Raw genomic sequence first — 25,142 nt, forward strand, 5'->3', positions numbered from 1 at the left:
ATAATAGGGAAGATAATATATCTATAAATCTTTTTACTTTTGTGTATCGTAATATACCGTAACCAACTGGTCCCCTAAAACATATTGATCCGCACGCCACTGATTCATATACGTAGTTTCATATAATGTTGTTGTTACTCAAATGAAACTTCGTAAATCCCGGGTATACAATTTATTGTAGATGACATTACATACACAGAATACAATTCTTAAACATATTGAGCAACTTAAACGTATAATAATCGTATATAATTAGCTAAGAACCGTAGGACGTATAATAACGACAATTCAAAACGAAAGGAATTCTAAACATTTTCCGTTGCCAGGTTCATTAAAACATAGCTATAGTAAAAACAGTGTTGCCAAAATATCAGACGAGTTTCAACAAATGTATCACGAAATCGCTGTAAAAAAGTTCCAACCGCATTCAATAATTTGTTGGGACTCTTGCTCAGCCTAAATATAAACAAGCAACACGAAATTTTCAAACAGAAAGCCCAAAAAGCGAAGTCCGTGCGCAAGCGCAGTTGAAATGGCAAATTTGTGATAACTGGGATTTAACGTCTAGTGTGGCGAAGTGCCTTCTCGTGAAAAACGGACGGGTTGTGTGTCAAGGGAAACTTTCGGCGCGATTCCGACCGGCGCCAGAAAGCTTCGAGGAGAGAGGATAGAGGAGAGGGTGCACTAACACTTGGTCATCCATACTTCGAGCTCGTCCCTCGTGACTCCGACCAGCGTCTGGGGCGGGGGCCCGGGCCCCAGGGCGCCCTCCCTCTGCAGCAGGGCCGTGGGGTGGTCGGGCAGGAAGCGGCCGTCCACGCTGGGGGCGAACTGCAGCATCAGGGAGTCCTCCAGGCTCTTCTGGAAGAAAGGCCACAAACACCTCAAGCGCCACATACAAACACGAGACATGAAAACAACAGCGACGATAAAATTAAAAATTAAGATAAGATAAGATAAAATTTATTAACAAACAAAATACACATACATAACAGTAAGCAAAATTAAAAAAGTAAAGTTAAAATATAAAACATAAATTACAAACGTCATAACAAAACATTAAGAAAATCTTGACTATAGTTCAACACGAGTTAGTATTAAATTCAACACTAAAGAGCGCCAAAGGCACTGTCCGCAGTGTTTTTTAATTGGTTTAGTACGGAGTACAAACACAAATATGTATTAACAGTAACATTTACAAATTAATTTTACACAAGTAGTAAAAATTTTTCACAGAACAATTATTGGACTGTTTGACTCCAGAAAAAAAAAACACAATAACTCGCATTGAAACATTCAATAGTATAAAAATTACAATAAAAAATCCCCCCCCCCCCGGTTGGTAAGTCAGTAAATTTTATCAGCTAAAAGTTAATTATTGATAGAATGTCATTATTTTATATATATTCATTGACCCCTTGTTTATATTTTTTGAAGTTCTTCTCATTCCTAACATCTTCCGTTAGTTCATTAAACAGCCGCGGTGCCAAGTAAAAGAATTGCTTTTTAATAATCGTTTTACTTGGTTTTATAACTTTATATTGTTTACCTGAAATTCGAGTATTATATTGTTTTTCATTAATTTCAAACCAGTTATTGTTGTTATGCAAAAAATACAATATTCTCTGTGCATATATTTCTCTGATATTATAGATTTTCTCTGACTTTTGTAAAATAGTATCGTTTTTATTAAGTTCTTGTTTAGATCCATAAATTAAAACGAATTAAAAAGAATTAATTTGAATTTTGACATTTTGAATTCAAATCATATTTTTCGCAATCACGAGTGTGTGTATGTAGGCGTGTGTGTTTGTGTGTGGGGGGTATGTGTTAGAAACTGTGTATGTTGCCCAGTTCCTCCACTAGACGGCGCTGTCGCCAAATAGCAAACCAGGAACTTTAATTCTTTGTTAGAACTCAATTCATTTCTCTCTTACTGCTTATACTGTAAACATGTAGTGCTGTAATATATATATTAAATTTATGTTTCTTAGTTTAGAAGGAGTTATGTTTTAGTGTGTTCGTGAATATTCATCTATGGATATCAGCCTCATTTAGCGGAAGATTCCTCCAACATATCGATTTGGACTATAGATATACAAAAACAGATGAAGAACATATATGATGAGGTAAGCTGCATGCTTCCTTAACTGCATTGATTTAGATGGCCCTCGAAGAACGAGTTGATAGACATTTAATGTTTATTTAATTCTAATAGTATGTGTGTTTGTGTGTAGAGGGTATGTGTGTGTAGGCATGTGTGTTTGTGTCTGTGCGCTGGCATAAGTGAGTGGGTAGTTGTGTGTATGAATGTGTGTGTGTGGGGGGGGGGGTATGTGTATGTAGGCATATGTGTTTGTGTCTGTGTGCAGGCATGAATGTGTGTGTGTAGTTGTGTGTATGTTTTTGTTTGTGTGTATGTGTGTGTATGTTTTTGTTTCTGTGTATGTGTAGGTGTCTGTATGTATGCATGTGTGTATGTGTTTGTGTGTGTAGGTGTATGTATGTGTAAGTGTTTGTGTGTGTGGGGGATATGTGAATGTAGGCATATGTGTTTGTGTCTGTCTGCAGGTATGAATGTGTGTGTAGTTGTGCGTATGTGTGTGTATGTTTTTGTTTGTGTGTATGTGTACGTGTCTGTATGTATGCATGTGTGTATGTGTTTGTGTGTAGGTGTGTGTATGTTTTTGTTTCTGTGTATGTGTAGGTGTCTGTATGTATGCATGTGTGTATGTGTTTGTGTGTGTAGGTGTATGTATGTGTAAGTGTTTGTGTGTGTGGGGGATATGTGAATGTAGGCATATGTGTTTGTGTCTGTCTGCAGGTATGAATGTGTGTGTAGTTGTGCGTATGTGTGTGTATGTTTTTGTTTGTGTGTATGTGTACGTGTCTGTATGTATGCATGTGTGTATGTGTTTGTGTGTAGGTGTGTGTATGTTTTTGTTTCTGTGTATGTGTAGGTGTCTGTATGTATGCATGTGTGTATGTGTTTGTGTGTGTAGGTGTATGTATGTGTAAGTGTTTGTGTGTGTGGGGGATATGTGAATGTAGGCATATGTGTTTGTGTCTGTCTGCAGGTATGAATGTGTGTGTAGTTGTGCGTATGTGTGTGTGTGTTTTTGTTTGTGTGTATGTGTACGTGTCTGTATGTATGCATGTGTGTATGTGTTTGTGTGTAGGTGTCTGTATGTGTGTGTATGTGTGTGTAGGTGTATGTGTTTGTGTGTGTGTAGTTGTGTATGTGTGTATGTGTCTGTAGGACATGGATGCAACCTGGAGACGGCTTTCGCTATAGGAGCAGCATCGTGAGGAGCCGGTGGACGGTGATGGTGCGGAGGATGGCGGCGGGAAAATAAAATGATAGCACGCCAAAAACAGTCAAGTGAGAACAATAAGCAATCGTGATTGCTCAAAAAAACTCCGACTGAGTCGCAACTGTAGAATCAAGAGGGAAAATTGAAAATCCTTTTAAAAGCTTTGTACTGTCTGACCACGGATTGTATGAAAATGCAAACATCCGTTTTACAGCCGGAAGTGGGCGAATCTATTATTTTTTAGCGATGCCAGCTTTTGCAGGAGGGGCATTCCACGGTATTTTGGACATTATGTAGAGTCCGTAACGTGACCTTTTTTGCCATAACTTTTTAATTTACCGTTTGATTTGCAAATTATTTTAATTTGAGCTGGTGTGTTGGTGGGAAAAGATCGAAATAAAATAATACGCTAATCAAACAGTAAATTAAAAAGTTATGGCGAAAAAGGTCACGTTACGGACTCTACATAAGTGTCAAAAATACCGTGGAATGCCACAGAAGCAGAGTCTCATTCAAATGCGCGGAATACCGGCATCAGATTTTTACTTTTCCCCCTCATTCAGATAGATTCGCCTTGTCTGGACGTTTGAAAATTCCATACAATCCGTGGTTGGACAGTACAGTAAAACCCGAAAGTTGACCACCCTTGTAAGTTGACCACCTGTCTAAGTTGACCGCTATTTTCAGGCACAGAATTAGATCTATATCATGTAACTCAACCTCTATAAGTTGACCACTAAGGCAATGCACCACAAGTAGTCAACTTACACAGGTTTCACTGTACATGGCTCCACTTAATACTTACGGGCCGTGGCAATCGCTTAAACCCATGGCAACAAAGAAGGCACCCCTGTTTCCATTACTTTGCCATTGATTGGTTGATGCAGTGGTTCCCAGTGGCGCCTCTTCCGGTCAAAATGGGAGACGTCCAATCAAAAATATAAACAAACTTTGAAACATTGATTGTGATTGGTGGATGCATAAGCTGCATTGAAACGTTGACAATGATTGGTGGATGCATGAGCTGCATTGAAACGTTGACAATGATTGGTGGATGCATGAGCTGCATTGAAACGGTGACAATGATTGGTGGATGCTTGAGCTGCATCGGTTTAACACAGAAAAGGCAAAAATTGTCGAGGCCTGTTAAGCGCCAGCGCCATCTAGTGCGGCCGTGCACTGTACTATCGAAAATCAATGTCAAGTATTTCATTTGTTAACAAATAGAAACTGGAAAGATAAAATTTTAAATCATTACGTTTTATTTCCCTGACGGTCAACAATGAATTCGGTTATCAATCGAGTGAATAAAGGCTTGGCCGTTATTAAAATCTGCTTTAAAAAAAACGTTACAATTCGAATTCTATGTAACGTGAAAGTTCCACACACATTCTATCAGACGCGGGAAAAAATTCTCTTTATTTTGGTATTAAATTAAAAAAAAAAAAAAATAACTATGATTTCACTGCAAAAATCGCGAAAAACCTTTTAGAGGTTTTTAGTTAATATTTTCGTTAATGAATGTCATCAAAAGTTGCAATTTTTTTTTTTCCCCTTTCAAAATCGGTCGATCCGTTTAGGCGCTAGAGTGCCACAGACCTTTTTGCCTGGGGATCTATAAACTCGCCGCCCTCGTTATAGAGTCCCTACTAGAATAAGAGCGCAAAAGTCAAGAGAATTGCATAACTATGTAAATATTAATTATAGTATTAACAAGAAGTTCTGTCTAGAACTAGACGAGTCTACTTTCCCGTATACCCATACTACTTTCTAGTACCTGATCAATATTCTCAAAAATAGCTAAAATCGCAAATTTTTTCAAATATATTTTTAAAATACTTTAAGCTGATTTCTAGGAATAAAATATATTCCTCACTCATCTAAAAAAATTAAATGCTTAAAAAAAAAAATAGCAGCAACTTTTAAACAAAGCAGCTAATACACTTTTTTACATTAAAAAAATCTTTAACAGCTTTCAAAACGAAAAAATAATATTTAAAATTAATAAGCTCATTAAAAGAAATACATCATATCAAAAAAAAATCTTTTCTTTTTCCCCTGTTGTAAAAAACAATTTTTTAAATGAATTAATGCACTTCTTTACTAATAATAAAGCTGAAAGTCTCTCTGTCCGGAGGATGTCTGGATGTCTGGATGTCTGTAGGATATCTGTAGGATGTCTGTGACGCGCATAGCGCCTAAACCGTTCGGCCGATTTTCATGAAATTTGGCACAAAGTTAGTATGTAGCATGGGGGTGTGCACCTCGAAGCGATTTTTCGAAAATTGGATGTGGTTCTTTTTTTATTCCAATTTTAAGAAATAAAACTATCATAAATTACGAAAATATCATAACGTGGAACCGTAACATGGGCACAAGCCAATTGGCGAGATACGAAATAATCATAACGTGGAACTGTAACGTCGGTACAAGCCAATTGGCGAGAAAATTCACCATACATTATTTGTAAATATACAGGCGAACCAAAAGATCTTTAATTTTTCTATTACGGGCGAAGCCGTGCGGGTGCCACTAGTACCAAAATAAATAAAAACGATAAAATTTCAACTTAAAGAAATAATTTTCATTGTAAAAAAAAAAAAATCGTCTGCGCATATCTTTATGTAGAAACATAAATGACTTCGAGTTTATTCGCCGAAAACTGAATACCTAAATTAAAACTTTAGCGTAAAAATAAAAACAAGTCAGATCAACAATAATTATTTCACAATCAAAACCATAGCTGTGGAGTCGGAGTCGGAGTCAATCTCGTTTTGGGGTAAAGGAGTCGGAGTCGAATATCTAAGAATCGGAGTCAGTCATTTGTCCTCCGTGTATAAATTTTTGCCAAAGCTACGAAGTCAGAGTCAAGTCGGGGAGTCGGAGTCCGATTAATTGTCGGGCATAGGAGTCGGAGTCGGAGTCAAGTGCCCCTAAATTCTCGGAGTCGAAGTCTGGAGTTTGGCGTCAAGAGCTATTTCCAACAAAATTTGTTTGAAAAAAATCCGCCTTCAAGTACGGAATCTACATTGACTTTCAGTTTCCCCGTAGGCGCTAATGTTAAGAGATTTGAACTGTTCAAAATTGAACGGAAAATTGTTCAAATCAAAAAGATATTTTATATACAAGTTTTTCATCAAAAGCTTTTTCCTACAAAGTTTGTTTGAAGCAAATTCGCCTCACAGTTCGGATTTGCCTTGAATTTCCCCGTAGGCGCTAATGTTAAGTTTTTTTGAACTGTTCAAAATTGAACAAAAATAGTTCAAATCAAAAAATGAAATATGGGAATGAGGTGTCCCCGTCGAGATCTTTCGAACAAAAAATAGTTTGTTCGAATCGGACTATTCATTCAAAAGTTATTAGGGGGGGGGACAGACAGACCGACAGACATTTTTCCCCATCTCAATACCCTACTTTCCAATTTTTAATTTTTCAATATTTATTTAATTATTTTATTTATTTTTGACTTTTTTTTTTGTTTTTTGCGATATTTTTAAGATGCATTAAGCCTTTTTTCATGCTTTTTTCTTCTTTTTCTGACTTTTACTGGGAAAGTAGGCTAAAAAGCGAGTCACACGGAGGCTTTCCCCGGAAATTATTCGAAATCATTGAACTGAAGCGCAATTTCCGACGATGTTACGTGACATAAAGGGAAGAGAGGCTCGGGGGTCTTCCACTCCAAAATGTTTCGCAGTTGAAGTCTTAAAACACCACAGTGGGTCATCTTTGGTAATATTAGGAAAAAATGATGACGATCTCGGACTCTCCCCTAATATTTTTTTTTAAATTGAAGAACACAATAAGGAAGTTGCAACCTATTAAATGTCCATATTTTGGCTATTGGATATTGTTAATTGACCCTCAAAACTAAAAAATTCACCATCGCCGAATTTTAAAACACCGTGATTGATTTTTAATGAATTTTTAAAAATCCACGCGCAAAAGTGCGCGTTTCTGAAACGTCACGAGCCTACGTCACAGGGCACTAATGAGCAGCCTTCCGCCGAAGATTCCTTGTTTTCGCTAGGGACATTTTGAGCGCGCTGATATTTTTATTTTTTAGAAATTCAATAATCCTTTTCAACACACTATGGAGACCAGATTCGTTAAAGCACAATCTAAATAATCTTTCTCATGTAACATCAATGATGATATTCGAATATTTCCGAGAGGATGAGAGGTTTAATGTTCCAGAAACGCGAGGAGTTAAATGCGAGGAGATGAGCCTTTTACGTTTCGTCTTCGAAGTCGAATGCGTGACCTTCGGCTTCTCCCATGACATGGGAACCGGTTCGCTAGGGTTTCTCCCCTATCGGAAGAGCGCATGACGTCACTTCCTATGCCATTTGACGTCACAAGGGCTTGAACTTTAAAAATTGATTTAAAAAAAACTACTTATCGTATCGCAAAAATTTTTTCACCTATGATGTTCATACATGTTACTCTATCATATAAAAATAAAATTGGAAAATCGAAAACTTCCCTATTGAGGTAGTGAGAAGCAAAGGGATGCGAGTGGACATTTTCAAGTTTTGAATAAAACGCGTTTAAAGATTACGTCCTAGGTAGACTTTCATTGAAAAGTTTCCCTAAATCCTACTGTCTAACAGCACCTACCAGGGCTACTAGTACCATTTCTTGCCCCAAGACAGAGGAGAGGTTGATAAGGAGGATTTTGGAGATAACCATTTGTACTGGTTATCTGCAAAATTTTAATTTTGCCACTTACATCCCTTTGCTTCTCACTGCCTGAATTGTAGACGTGTGACTCTCGGAGTCGGTCGGGGGGGGGGGGAGTTTTGATTTAATATCGATTCTTGTTCCACTGAAGAACAATACAACGCTAGTCTTTTTTTTTTTTTGAGCAATCACGATTGCTTATTGCTTTCATTTGACTGTTTTTGATGTCCTATCATTTTTCCCACCGCCACCCTCCGCAGCATCACAGTCGACCGGCTCCTCACGATGCAGCACCTATAGCGAAAACCGTCTCCAGGTTTCGTCAATATCCTACACTTACACGCATACATACACGCACACTCGTGATTGCGAAAAACATAATTTGAATTCAAAATGACAAAATTCAATTTTTTTTTTTTTTTTTGCTTTTAATATAAATGAACAGGATCTCTGGCTCTTGCAGATTAAAACAGTCAAACGGCAATTTAACAGGAGATTTGAAAAGCAGTTAAAATTTATGTGTTTTTTTGAGCAATCAAGATTGCTTATTGCTTTCATCTGACTTTTTTGAGGTCCTATCATTTTATTTTCCCGCCAGCACCCTCTGCAGTATAACCGTCGACCAGCTCCTCACGATGCTGCTCCTCTAGCGAAAACCGTCTCCAGGTTGAGTCAATATCCTACACTTACACGCATACATACACGCATGTACACACACACACACACACACACAAACACATACATACGTCTACACACACATACACACACGCATACATATAGACACCTACACATACACACACACCTACACACAACTACCCACACACTCATGCCTGCACACAGACACAAACATATGCCTACACACACATACAAATTCCCCCCCCACACAAACACTCATACACACAACTAGCCACACATACATACCAGCACACAGACATAAACACACATGCCTACGCACATACACATACCCTCCCCCACACACACATAAACACACACGCCTACATAAACACCCAAACACATACATACGTCTACACACACATACACAAACACATACACACACGCATACACATAAACACCTACACATACACCTACACACAACTACCCACACACTCATGCCTGCACACAGACACAAACTCATATGCCTACACACACATACAAATCCCCCCCCACACAAACACTCATACACACAACTACCCAAAACATACATACCAGCACACAGACATAAACATACATGCCTACTCACATACACATACCCCCTTACACACAAACACACATACCCTCCCTCACACACACATAAACACATACGCCTACATACACACCCACTCGTGATTGCGAAAAACATAATTTGAATTCAAGAAGTCAAAATTCAAATTTATTTATTTATTATTTTTTTGAATGCAGGGTAGTGGATTAGTTACGAACTTTCTAGGAAACAAAATTTCAGCCCCTCTAACGGTCGTATGCACCGGTTGAGTTCGTCAGATACTGGAACCGCCAACTGAATACTTTTTATTGGCCGAAGAAGATCCCAAAAGGGCCGTGGTAGCCTGATCGGTAGGGCATTGGACTCGGGACCGGAGGGTCTCGGGTTCGATCCTCACTGGTCGAAGACCCACCGTTGTCATTAATGGTGACTGGGCGACGTTAAATATGCTCGTGGTCACAATGTCCTCCAAGTGAAACGATACCTCTGGGGGTGCCAGAGCAGGAAGTTATTCGGCTCGTGGCCTGGTTCTAAATGGTCTCTCGAACTGTCCATAGATGGCACCACCATCTATTGTGTTGTCTTACTACTGTCCTGGGAAAACAATTCCTGGAAACATTGTGGATTAATAGAGGTATAAGCTTCCCTAGTGGAATAGCAGAAACCTCAATCTGTGTGTGTGAAAGAAAGAATGAAAGAAATATCCCAAAAAGGGGAAAGCGGTTCGGCTGTCGGAGTGGTTTCGGTTGGTGAATACGACCGTTAAGCGTGCCACGCCCTCCTTAGGGATGTAACGCATCACTTACGGCATCTTCGCTCTTATCCACGATGGTTTGGACGTCCTGGCTCCTCAAGCAGTCCAAGATCGTGTGGCTGGACGACGTATCGGGACACTGCAGTTTCCGGGCGAGGCGTTCCACGTACATCCGGGGCCGCCGTTGCACCGCCCACTCGCCAATCGGAGACCCGCTCTGGGCGATGGCCCTCTGGAACAGACCTATCACGGAAGAAAGAATACGGCTAAAATGGCGGCAATAAGTGAAATGAAAAAGATTGGCCAAGATTATATGTTCACCAAGAGCAATGGCAGGGTTGCCACTCAATTTTGGAAAAAAAATTCCCTGTGTTTTCCCTGTATGAAAATAAAACGTTACAAACGAGCGAGCACTGATTATTTGGAAAAGAACCTTAATATCTTGATAATTTCATCACAGGGTAAAAAAACGAAACACAAATTTCTAAATAAATAAGGGAAAATAAATACGAATTCATAATAATTGAAATAATAGCATGGTGGTTGAATATATTCAACTTTTTATTCAAAAAAAAAAAAAAAAAACTTCTCTTAGCCATGGATCAAAAAGTGTATAAGTGACCCAGAACAATGATTATTGACGACTCATTTTATACGCTCTAAATTATCATGAAATTCAAGATTCTATTTTTATGATAAATATTTTAATATTTACTTTAAAAAAAAAAAAAAAAAAAAAACTTTCAAGCAAAATTACCATTTTTTATTTTACTTTATTTCTGAACTTTATTAATATTCTCATTATAATAATTATTATTTATTTAATTTTTGGTAGTTTATATATTTGGGAATTGATTTTTGTAACTTTAATTTAAGAACGAAAAAAATTCCCTGTATTTTCCAGGTTTTTGAGGAAATTTTCGAAATTCCCCGGATTTTCCCTGTTTTTTTGTTGATTTTTGAATTCCCTGTGTTTTCCCTGTTTCTTCAGGTTTCCCTGTGGCGTGGCAACCCTGAATGGGGTCGTTTCCAAAATTAAAAAAAAAAAAATTCTGAAAGAGCATGTTTAAAAACATAGGAACTGACCATTTTTTAAGTAATTTTACAAAGTTTAATATTTAAAAAATATTATTTCAGTCGGTGCAATTTCATCGTTTACCGTTTTGCGTATGACATCACAAATGATGAACTACCATTCACTGTTGCCATAAACGCAAGTGCAATATTTAATTTTTCTTCTTTACTTACGTGTATTGGCAACGATAGGGTTGACAGCAAGCAGCGCAATATTTAATTCGCTTCTTGATTATCATCACGTGGAATCGCGGCAGACAGATGTGCCAAAAGTACATCATTTGTGACGTCATAAAGACCACATCTTGTTTGAAAAATCGGCCATTTAAAAAAATTAATTTAAAAATAATAGTTGGGAAAATGAAAGTATTTTCTGGGTCCATTGAGGGGGGGACCCAAAAAATAACCGGATTTTGTTCTAAAACATTTATATATTACTAGCTGTACCCAGGGCCTGATTAAGATATCAAGGGGCACTAGGTCAAATACTTTTTTGGGGCCCCCTGTATTCAAACTTTATAACTTTATCCATTGGCTGAAACAATTTTAACCATTGACTAAAGTTAATTTCAGCCATTTAGGGGCCCCTAAATATCGGGGGCCCTAGGCCTGGGCCTAGTTGGCCTATTCAGTAATCAGGCCCTGCCTGTACCCGACGCGCGTTGCTACGCCAACAAAAAAATACATCATTATACTGATTTTCATGACAATCGGTTGAACGGGGCAGAAGTTGCTACTCTGCAGTGCCACCTGGTGGCGAGTGGCTTCCATGAGCATATTATGCACCTTCTCCGTGGAAAAATACATATATATAGCAATTTTCATAATAATCGATCCAGGTATCGAGTGAAGCCGTGACTCGACTCAAATTTCGTACTCACGCAGTTTGCAAGATCAATCCATCGCTAAAAATATCAAATAGAAAAAGTTTTAAATTCCCCCGTTGCATGAAAAGCCATAAAACAATAAAGAAAGAATTTATTTGTTCAAACTCGAGAAAAATGGCAACAGCTCACTTCTTATCAATGAGATCTTTCACGCGAATTAATTTCTGCAGCCCTGGGCGACGCTAAATATGCTCGTGGTCTCAATGTCCTCCAAGTGAAACGATACCTCTGGGGGTGCTAGTACTAGGTAGCTATTAGCTCCTGGGCTAGTTCAAAATTCTCACTAACTGTTCGATCCGGTGATGGTGCTGCCATCTATCGGTATATAAAATAATAGAGGCAAGGCACATAGTATGCAGTCCTCGACATAAATACAGTTGAAGTCAGTTGTGACTCTTGAATAGAATAGAATAGAATAGAATTTCTGCAGCCGATCATTTTATTCGTATTTATCCAATGGATTGTGACTTAAATTGGAATAAAAAAGGAACGTTCGATCGGATTTTTTTCGAACTGGTCTATAAACATTCCCAGTACCAAAAATAACAAACGGTGAAAGTTTCGGCCAAATCTGCCGGGTAGTTTTTGAGTTCATGGATGACATACAGACAAACATTCATTTTTATATATATAGATTTTATTCACAAAATTTCTTTAGTCTCCTTCCACGTGTTCACCCTTAGATGCATACACACACTCGTGCTTGCGAAAAACATAATTTGAATTCAAGATATCAAAATTCAAGTTTTTGTTTTTTTATTATTATTATTATTTTTGCCTATTCTATCAATTTCAGTGACTAAAGGTAGTACTTTTGACTGAAAAAAAAAACCCCATTACTTCCAATGCTAAGAACCAAAATGTTATCTGCAGCAGAGATGAAAAGGGGATATACAGCTGTTTAAAAGTTTTACTCCTCCATGTATTTAGTTCAAATGGCACTTTTTCACAATGGGGTTGTTTCCGAAATTTTAAAAATTTTTTTTTCTGAAAAATCATGCTTAAAAACATAGGACTTGACCGTTTCTTAAATAATTTGAAAGTTTACTACAGTATACTCCCAATTATCTGTCTGCGGATTATCCGGTTTGCGTATTATCCGTGCATCATTTCTGAATCATACTTTTTTAAAGCTTCTTTCAGGCGCTGAAATCAAGGTAATACGAAGCGTACCCTACTATCCGTGCACAGAGGTCAAATCGGACATGTGTCCTACCCTCATGTGGTCTATTGTTGCATTGTCCATTAGGGCCCGTGCACGATCTTGGAGAAAAATCTTGCCGCAAGAGTCATTGGATGAAGAATCATCTTCGGTTGTCGAAGATAATATCGATAACATCATTGAGGAAGTTAGAGAAATCGAAGGTTTCGAATCAGTGGAAGCTGAAAATGCCGAAGAGCGGTTTAAAAGCGAGGAATGTGAATCAGGATTTCAGTGTCTAACTGACGAAAATATCATTGAACTTGTTACTGAATCAAACGCAAGTGATGAGAACATGAAGAAAATACAATCTCACATTCTACTGCTCTACAATCTGTGGTACATTTATTGGGTTACATGAGTAAAAGAGGTTACGATTACTTAGAAATAACTGCAGTAAGAAAAATTCATACGGACATACGCAACAATTTAAACAAACAAAGAAAACAAAAATGCATCACCGATTTTTTTTTAAGCAATGAATGTCAAAGAGAAGTTCCTGGTTTGTGTGAATATATATATATATATATATATATATATATATATATATATATATATATATATATATATATATATATATATATATATATATATATATATACATATATATATATATATATATATATATATATATATATATATATATATATATATATATATATATATATATATATATATATATATATATATATATATTATTTAGTCTTTTCTAATTTCCCCTTAAATAGTTACCTGCATATTCCTTAAATGATTTTTCGGATTATCCGTGTTTTTCGATTATCCGTGCTACGCTGCCCGTTGATTAGCACGGATTATTGGGAGTATACTGTATTTGAAAAAAATTATTTTAACGCGCTTTAATAGCTCTTCCGTAAAACGCGTTTCTTTACAACAGTGGTTATGCTGCGGAGAAACCTGCATAGCGCTGGAGAAGCAGAACGCTCAGAACGGTAACGTTCAAAACTCAGAAACGATACGACCAGGATTCGTGCGCAGACCCAATTTCATTTCTTAAGCTTCTGCGCATGACATCCCAAATGATGAACTGCCATTCACTGATGCCATTAGCGCAGAGCGTAATATTAAATTCGCATCTTTACTCACATGTACTGGCAACGATAGGGTTGATAGCAAGCGTAGAGCGGAATGTTTAATTCGCTTCTGAATTATCGCGATCTGGAAACGCGGTAAACAGCAAGCGTAAGCATTCAGCTCGCCAGTTACTGACGCGCCAAAGTGCATCACTTCTGACGTCATAAATACCACGCCTTTTTTGAAGAATAGGACATTTTAAAAAGTTAATTAAAAATTAAGTGTTGGGGAAATGAAAGTAATTTCTGAGTTTATTCATTTATTTTATTTATTTATTTACTATTATTACTAGTGGCACCCGTACGGCTTTGCCCGTAGTAGAAAATTAAAAGGTCATTTGGTTCGCCTGTATATTTACAAATATAGGATGATGAATTTCTCGCCAATTGGCTACGTTCATTCGCTCTCCCATTCCACGTCATGATAATTTCGTAATTTACTCGTCCATCTGAGGATAATTTTGCTCCGGAAATTGTTCTTAAAATTGAAATCGAAAAAGAACAAAATCGAATTTTCGAAACATTGCTTCGAGGTGCCCAACCCCATGCTACAAACTAACTTTGTGCCAAATTTCATGAAAATCGGCCGAACGGTCTAGGCGCTATGCGCGTCACAGAGATCCAGACATCCAGACAGAGAGACCTTCAACTTTATTAGTAGTAAAAGATAAAGGTAAAGAAGATCATGATAAAGAAAGAAGATAGCTCGCCAATTGGCTCGTGCCCATGTTACGGTTCCACGTTATGATAATTTCGTATCTCGCCAATTGGCTTGTGCCCGTGCTACGGTTCCACGTTATGATAATTTCGTAATTTACTCGCCCGTCTTATGATAATTTTGTTCTTAGAATTGGAATAGAAAAAGAACCACATCGAATTTTCGAAAAATCGCTTCGAATTGCACACCCCCATGCTACAAACTAACTTTGTGCCAAATTTCATGAAAATCGGCCGAACGGTCTAGGCGCTATGCGCGTCACAGAGATCCAGACATCCAGACAGAGAGACCTTCAGCTTTATTAGTAGTAAAAGATAAAGAAAGAAGATATCTCGCCAATTGGCTTGTGCCCATGTTACGGTTCCACGTTATGATAATTTTGTATCTCGCCAATTGGCTTGTGCCCATGCTACGGTTCCACGTTATGATAATTTCGTAATTTACTCGCCCGTCTTATGATAATTTTGTTCTTAGAATTGGAATAGAAAAAGAACCACATCGAATTTTCGAAAAATCGCTTCGAATTGCACACCCCCATGCTACAAACTAACTTTGTGCCAAATTTCATAAAAATCGGCCGAACGGTCTAGGCGCTATGCGCGTCACAGACATCCTGACAGACAGAGGGACTTTCAACTTTATTATTAGTAAAAATTATTATTTTTTTGCTAATTCTTTCAACTTCAGTGGCAAAAAGTAGTTATATTTTTGACTGAAGGAAACAACACCATTTTTTAAAAGGTATTTCCCACTCTTTAATGACCACAGAACATAGTATTTTAATAAATTACGTTACTAAGAACCGCCTGGTGAAAATAGCTCATTTTTGTTGAAAAGTGCAGATGCGACTTGCACGGAAGAGTAGGGGGGGGGGGGCGTAGTAGTTAATACACATTTTACATTTTGATTTTTCAAATCTTTGTTACTAATGTTCAATGCCGTATCCAGATTTTTTTTTTCGAAGGGAGGAAGGGGGGGGGGGGTGCCGACTTCGCACATTGTCCAAACAAGCACTCGTGATTGCGAAAAACATTATTTGAACTAGTGCGTCACCCGGCTTTGCATGGTCCACCTCTAAAATAAAAGTTATGTGAAGTGACGCGTGTTCAACAATCAGGCTTGAACAAAAAAAAAAAAAAAAAAAAAAAAAAAAAAAAAAAAAAACAGTAAAATTTTGCGGCAGATTTTGGAAAAATAAGCAAAAAGGAAACATTCTAAATCCCCCGATTACAGGAGAAGACTTTAAAACAAAACCTAGAATTTTATTTGCTCAGAGACAAAAAATGGCAACAGATCTTTCGTCTCAATGATTTTCTTCACGCTATCAATTTTAATAAAAGCATTGTTACGGAAAGTTGAGATGAAGCACTGAGTAATAATTTGAATGGAGGAAAGCCTTCGCAAAATAGGGATTTTATGCCGAAATCTAAGTGTTACATAATTAAGTTTTTAATTGATATCTCCACTAATTAATATCGGAGGATTGTGTTAAATAGCCAAGCATAAAGTCGGGAAGATGACGAATCTATCCATACCTGGTTCGAAGGTCAGTTCTTTAGCGTTCGAGAAAAGAAACTTGGACAGAGATACATAGGTACTGTACGTAGGTACATACGCTCAGTTTTTAATTATATAAGATTTACTAGCTGCGTTGCCCGGTCCACCTTGAAAATACAAATTGTGACAAGTGATGTATATTCAACGATCAGGCTTGAATAAATAAAGAAAGAACATCATGCAAAATTTCCCTTTCAAACAATGACGACAGATATTAAAATATTTTTAAGAAATTAAATCGAGAAAGATGAATTTAAAAAGCGCAACCATGGAAACCCAAAATAAAATAAGTTTAAGGAATTAAAATGCGAAAGAAAATAGACAACAACTTGGATTGAAATGCGACTTTTTGAATTTGATGATAAAGGCTTGTAACTCTTTTTCCTTTTGAGATAGAAGCTTAGGTTTTCGACCATGGGTCGAGATGGATCCGGAGTAAAAAATTTCGCTCTTTCTAATGGTGTCAAAATGAAAACTGTGGGACCATCCCTTTAATTTTTATTGAGAGATTTATTGAAGAAAGAAGCGCCTAAATTTCAGCTAAGCCTAAAAAAAATTTCGAGCTAAAAACGCTAATAACTCCCTCCGTAATAAAGTTAGAGCATTGGAACAAATTGCGTAGAACGCGGAAAATTCTACCCTTTCTAACGATATGCAATATTAATATGTGCAAACAATTTTTCAACCGCTTATTCGAGAATTTACGTGAAAACTGGGCCTAAATTGGAATAAAAAAGGAACTATTCATTGATTTTTTTTCGAACAGGTCTGCAAACCTTCTCAGGACTTAAAGGAACAAACTGTGAAAATTTCAGCGAAATTGGCCGGTTAGGTCTCGAGTTTTGCGAGTTCAAACACACAGACGCTTTTTGGACACTTCATTTTATACTATGTAGAGATTATGCAGGAAATTCAAAAAAAAAAAAACAAAAAAAAACATTATTCCCACAATAAACAGATTATTAATAAAAGTGTATTATATAGTAGTAAAAGTGTATGATTAGTTCTATGCCTCAATCAGGAAGCATTGAAAAAGGATTAGGGTCTTCATTGGCCGCTGGCCAATTCCATATCAAATGTAGTAGACAGTAGTTATCGACCTGAAGATGGATAACGATAGCTAATTAACGATAACTGGATATCTTGCTAATAACAGACAGATAAAAAACAGATAATCAGCTATTAATCTACGCATTATATCCTTTTACAAAAAAGGAAGTATTGTATTCGCGAAAAATTTTTCACCCAAAATCGGCCTTAATTTCCATTTTTCTCATCCCCAAATGAAAGTTGAGTTTTTTTTTTCGACCCGACCACACGTGGATATGTGCCTAGGAACGTACAGACACCTGAAATATCCATTTTGGCGAACCCAGAGTTAATTACGACGAGTTTTCTCGTGACCTCTATATGTACGTATGTATGTGCGTATAACTCAAGAACAGAATGTCCTATAAAGTTGAAATTTGGTTTGTAGACTCTTAGTGGGGTCTAGTTGCGCACCTTCCTTTTTGGTTGCATTCGTATGCTCCAAATGGGGTCTTTTGTCCCTTTTTGGGGGAAATCATTGTTAATTTCGATGTAAACTCACGTGGTGTTATAATTTGGCGGACACTTGGCAATATATCGCCAGTCTTTTGGTCGCTAAGTTTTGTCGCCAACTTGGCAACAAATTTGGCGATTTTTTTTTTTTGAGCAATCACGATTGCTTATTGTTCTCACTTGACTGTTTTGATGTCCTATCATTTTATTTTCCCACCGCCACCCTCCGCACCATCAGCGTCGACCGACTCCTCACGATGCTGCTCCTAGAGCGAAAGCCGTCTCCAGGTTGCATCCATGCACATACACACACACGCATACATACACAACTACACACGCACACATACACACCAACACACACACACATACACATACACACACGCATACATACAGACAACTACGCATACACACACACAAAAACATACACACAACTACTCACACATTCATGTATACATACAGACACCTACACGTACACACACACACACACACACATACACACAACTACCCACACACTCATGCCTGCACATAGACACAAACACATATGCCTACACACACATACACATACCCCCCCTACACACATTCATACACACAACTACCCACACACTTATGCCTCCACACAGACACAAACACACATGCCTACACACACATGCACATACCCCTTCACACAACACACATACCCCTACACACAACACACATGCCTACACACACATACACATATCCCCCCCGCCCACCTACACACACATTCATACAAACAACTACTCACACACTCATGCCTCCACACAGACACAAACACATTTGCCTACACACACATGCACATACCCCTTCACACAACACACATACCCCTACACACAACACACATGCCTACACACACATACACATATCCCCCCCGCCCACCTACACACACATTCATACAAACAACTACTCACACACTTATGCCTCCACACAGACACAAACACATTTGCCTACACACACATGCACATACCCCTTCACACAACACACATACCCCTACACACAACACACATGCCTACACACACATACACATATCCCCCCGCCGACCTACACACACATTCATACAAACAACTACTCACACACTCATGCCTCCACACAGACACAAACACACATGCCTACACACACATACACATACCCCCCCCCCTACACACACATTCATACACACAACTACCCACACACTTATGCCTCCACACAGACACAAACACATTAGCCTACACACACATGCACATACCCCTTCACACAACACACATACCCCTACACACAACACACATGCCTACACACACATACACATATCCCCCCCGCCCACCTACACACACATTCATACAAACAACTACTCACACACTTATGCCTCCACACAGACACAAACACATTTGCCTACACACACATGCACATACCCCTTCACTCAAACACACATACCCCTACACACAACACACATGCCTACACACACATACACATATCCCCCCCGCCCACCTACACACACATTCATACAAACAACTACTCACACACTTATGCCTCCACACAGACACAAACACATTTGCCTACACACACATGCACATACCCCTTCACACAACACACATACCCCTACACACAACACACATGCCTACACACACATACACATATCCCCCCGCCGACCTACACACACATTCATACAAACAACTACTCACACACTCATGCCTCCACACAGACACAAACACACATGCCTACACACACATACACATACCCCCCCCCCTACACACACATTCATACACACAACTACCCACACACTTATGCCTCCACACAGACACAAACACATTAGCCTACACACACATGCACATACCCCTTCACACAACACACATACCCCTACACACAACACACATGCCTACACACACATACACATATCCCCCCCGCCCACCTACACACACATTCATACAAACAACTACTCACACACTTATGCCTCCACACAGACACAAACACATTTGCCTACACACACATGCACATACCCCTTCACACAACACACATACCCCTACACACAACACACATGCCTACACACACATACACATATCCCCCCCGCCCACCTACACACACATTCATACAAACAACTACTCACACACTTATGCCTCCACACAGACACAAACACATTTGCCTACACACACATGCACATACCCCTTCACACAACACACATACCCCTACACACAACACACATGCCTACACACACATACACATATCCCCCCCGCCCACCTACACACACATTCATACAAACAACTACTCACACACTTATGCCTCCACACAGACACAAACACATTTGCCTACACACACATGCACATACCCCTTCACACAACACACATACCCCTACACACAACACACATGCCTACACACACATACACATATCCCCCCGCCGACCTACACACACATTCATACAAACAACTACTCACACACTCATGCCTCCACACAGACACAAACACACATGCCTACACACACATACACATACCCCCCCCCCTACACACACATTCATACACACAACTACCCACACACTTATGCCTCCACACAGACACAAACACATTAGCCTACACACACATGCACATACCCCTTCACACAACACACATACCCCTACACACAACACACATGCCTACACACACATACACATATCCCCCCCGCCCACCTACACACACATTCATACAAACAACTACTCACACACTTATGCCTCCACACAGACACAAACACATTTGCCTACACACACATGCACATACCCCTTCACTCAAACACACATACCCCTACACACAACACACATGCCTACACACACATACACATATCCCCCCCGCCCACCTACACACACATTCATACAAACAACTACTCACACACTTATGCCTCCACACAGACACAAACACATTTGCCTACACACACATGCACATACCCCTTCACACAACACACATACCCCTACACACAACACACATGCCTACACACACATACACATATCCCCCCGCCGACCTACACACACATTCATACAAACAACTACTCACACACTCATGCCTCCACACAGACACAAACACACATGCCTACACACACATACACATACCCCCCCCCCTACACACACATTCATACACACAACTACCCACACACTTATGCCTCCACACAGACACAAACACATTAGCCTACACACACATGCACATACCCCTTCACACAACACACATACCCCTACACACAACACACATGCCTACACACACATACACATATCCCCCCCGCCCACCTACACACACATTCATACAAACAACTACTCACACACTTATGCCTCCACACAGACACAAACACATTTGCCTACACACACATGCACATACCCCTTCACACAACACACATACCCCTACACACAACACACATGCCTACACACACATACACATATCCCCCCCGCCCACCTACACACACATTCATACAAACAACTACTCACACACTTATGCCTCCACACAGACACAAACACATTTGCCTACACACACATGCACATACCCCTTCACACAACACACATACCCCTACACACAACACACATGCCTACACACACATACACATATCCCCCCCGCCCACCTACACACACATTCATACAAACAACTACTCACACACTTATGCCTCCACACAGACACAAACACATTTGCCTACACACACATGCACATACCCCTTCACACAACACACATACCCCTACACACAACACACATGCCTACACACACATACACATATCCCCCCGCCGACCTACACACACATTCATACAAACAACTACTCACACACTCATGCCTCCACACAGACACAAACACACATGCCTACACACACATACACATACCCCCCCCCCCTACACACACATTCATACACACAACTACCCACACACTTATGCCTCCACACAGACACAAACACATTAGCCTACACACACATGCACATACCCCTTCACACAACACACATACCCCTACACACAACACACATGCCTACACACACATACACATATCCCCCCCGCCCACCTACACACACATTCATACAAACAACTACTCACACACTTATGCCTCCACACAGACACAAACACATTTGCCTACACACACATGCACATACCCCTTCACACAACACACATACCCCTACACACAACACACATGCCTACACACACATACACATATCCCCCCGCCGACCTACACACACATTCATACAAACAACTACTCACACACTCATGCCTCCACACAGACACAAACACACATGCCTACACACACATACACATACCCCCCCCCCTACACACACATTCATACACACAACTACCCACACACTTATGCCTCCACACAGACACAAACACATTAGCCTACACACACATGCACATACCCCTTCACACAACACACATACCCCTACACACAACACACATGCCTACACACACATACACATATCCCCCCCGCCCACCTACACACACATTCATACAAACAACTACTCACACACTTATGCCTCCACACAGACACAAACACATTTGCCTACACACACATGCACATACCCCTTCACACAACACACATACCCCTACACACAACACACATGCCTACACACACATACACATATCCCCCCCGCCCACCTACACACACATTCATACAAACAACTACTCACACACTTATGCCTCCACACAGACACAAACACATTTGCCTACACACACATGCACATACCCCTTCACACAACACACATACCCCTACACACAACACACATGCCTACACACACATACACATATCCCCCCCGCCCACCTACACACACATTCATACAAACAACTACTCACACACTTATGCCTCCACACAGACACAAACACATTTGCCTACACACACATGCACATACCCCTTCACACAACACACATACCCCTACACACAACACACATGCCTACACACACATACACATATCCCCCCGCCGACCTACACACACATTCATACAAACAACTACTCACACACTCATGCCTCCACACAGACACAAACACACATGCCTACACACACATACACATACCCCCCCCCCTACACACACATTCATACACACAACTACCCACACACTTATGCCTCCACACAGACACAAACACATTAGCCTACACACACATGCACATACCCCTTCACACAACACACATACCCCTACACACAACACACATGCCTACACACACATACACATATCCCCCCCGCCCACCTACACACACATTCATACAAACAACTACTCACACACTTATGCCTCCACACAGACACAAACACATTTGCCTACACACACATGCACATACCCCTTCACTCAAACACACATACCCCTACACACAACACACATGCCTACACACACATACACATATCCCCCCCGCCCACCTACACACACATTCATACAAACAACTACTCACACACTTATGCCTCCACACAGACACAAACACATTTGCCTACACACACATGCACATACCCCTTCACACAACACACATACCCCTACACACAACACACATGCCTACACACACATACACATATCCCCCCGCCGACCTACACACACATTCATACAAACAACTACTCACACACTCATGCCTCCACACAGACACAAACACACATGCCTACACACACATACACATACCCCCCCCCCCCTACACACACATTCATACACACAACTACCCACACACTTATGCCTCCACACAGACACAAACACATTAGCCTACACACACATGCACATACCCCTTCACACAACACACATACCCCTACACACAACACACATGCCTACACACACATACACATATCCCCCCCGCCCACCTACACACACATTCATACAAACAACTACTCACACACTTATGCCTCCACACAGACACAAACACATTTGCCTACACACACATGCACATACCCCTTCACTCAAACACACATACCCCTACACACAACACACATGCCTACACACACATACACATATCCCCCCCGCCCACCTACACACACATTCATACAAACAACTACTCACACACTTATGCCTCCACACAGACACAAACACATTTGCCTACACACACATGCACATACCCCTTCACACAACACACATACCCCTACACACAACACACATGCCTACACACACATACACATATCCCCCCGCCGACCTACACACACATTCATACAAACAACTACTCACACACTCATGCCTCCACACAGACACAAACACACATGCCTACACACACATACACATACCCCCCCCCTACACACACATTCATACACACAACTACCCACACACTTATGCCTCCACACAGACACAAACACATTAGCCTACACACACATGCACATACCCCTTCACACAACACACATACCCCTACACACAACACACATGCCTACACACACATACACATATCCCCCCCGCCCACCTACACACACATTCATACAAACAACTACTCACACACTTATGCCTCCACACAGACACAAACACATTTGCCTACACACACATGCACATACCCCTTCACTCAAACACACATACCCCTACACACAACACACATGCCTACACACACATACACATATCCCCCCCGCCCACCTACACACACATTCATACAAACAACTACTCACACACTTATGCCTCCACACAGACACAAACACATTTGCCTACACACACATGCACATACCCCTTCACACAACACACATACCCCTACACACAACACACATGCCTACACACACATACACATATCCCCCCGCCGACCTACACACACATTCATACAAACAACTACTCACACACTCATGCCTCCACACAGACACAAACACACATGCCTACACACACATACACATACCCCCCCCTACACACACATTCATACACACAACTACCCACACACTTATGCCTCCACACAGACACAAACACATTAGCCTACACACACATGCACATACCCCTTCACACAACACACATACCCCTACACACAACACACATGCCTACACACACATACACATATCCCCCCCGCCCACCTACACACACATTCATACAAACAACTACTCACACACTTATGCCTCCACACAGACACAAACACATTTGCCTACACACACATGCACATACCCCTTCACACAACACACATACCCCTACACACAACACACATGCCTACACACACATACACATATCCCCCCCGCCCACCTACACACACATTCATACACACAACTACTCACACACTTATGCCTCCACACAGACACAA

General features: G+C 40.1%; 1 protein-coding gene across 1 annotated transcript in view; it reads right to left on the reverse strand.

The window, feature by feature from the left end:
- The window catches only part of LOC129222565 (acetylcholinesterase-like), a 65,983-nt gene that overhangs the window by 33,451 nt on the left and 7,390 nt on the right, over window positions 1-25,142 (reverse strand). Inside the window, exons 2-3 of the mRNA XM_054857084.1 lie at window positions 10,002-10,192; window positions 690-858 (exon numbers count right to left, since the gene is read on the reverse strand). Coding sequence (XP_054713059.1) covers window positions 690-858; window positions 10,002-10,192 — 360 coding nt within the window. The remainder of the gene's footprint in view (window positions 1-689; window positions 859-10,001; window positions 10,193-25,142) is intronic.

The sequence above is a fragment of the Uloborus diversus genome, chromosome 1 (genome assembly GCF_026930045.1).
Source record: "Uloborus diversus isolate 005 chromosome 1, Udiv.v.3.1, whole genome shotgun sequence".
Classification (NCBI taxonomy): domain Eukaryota; kingdom Metazoa; phylum Arthropoda; class Arachnida; order Araneae; family Uloboridae; genus Uloborus; species Uloborus diversus.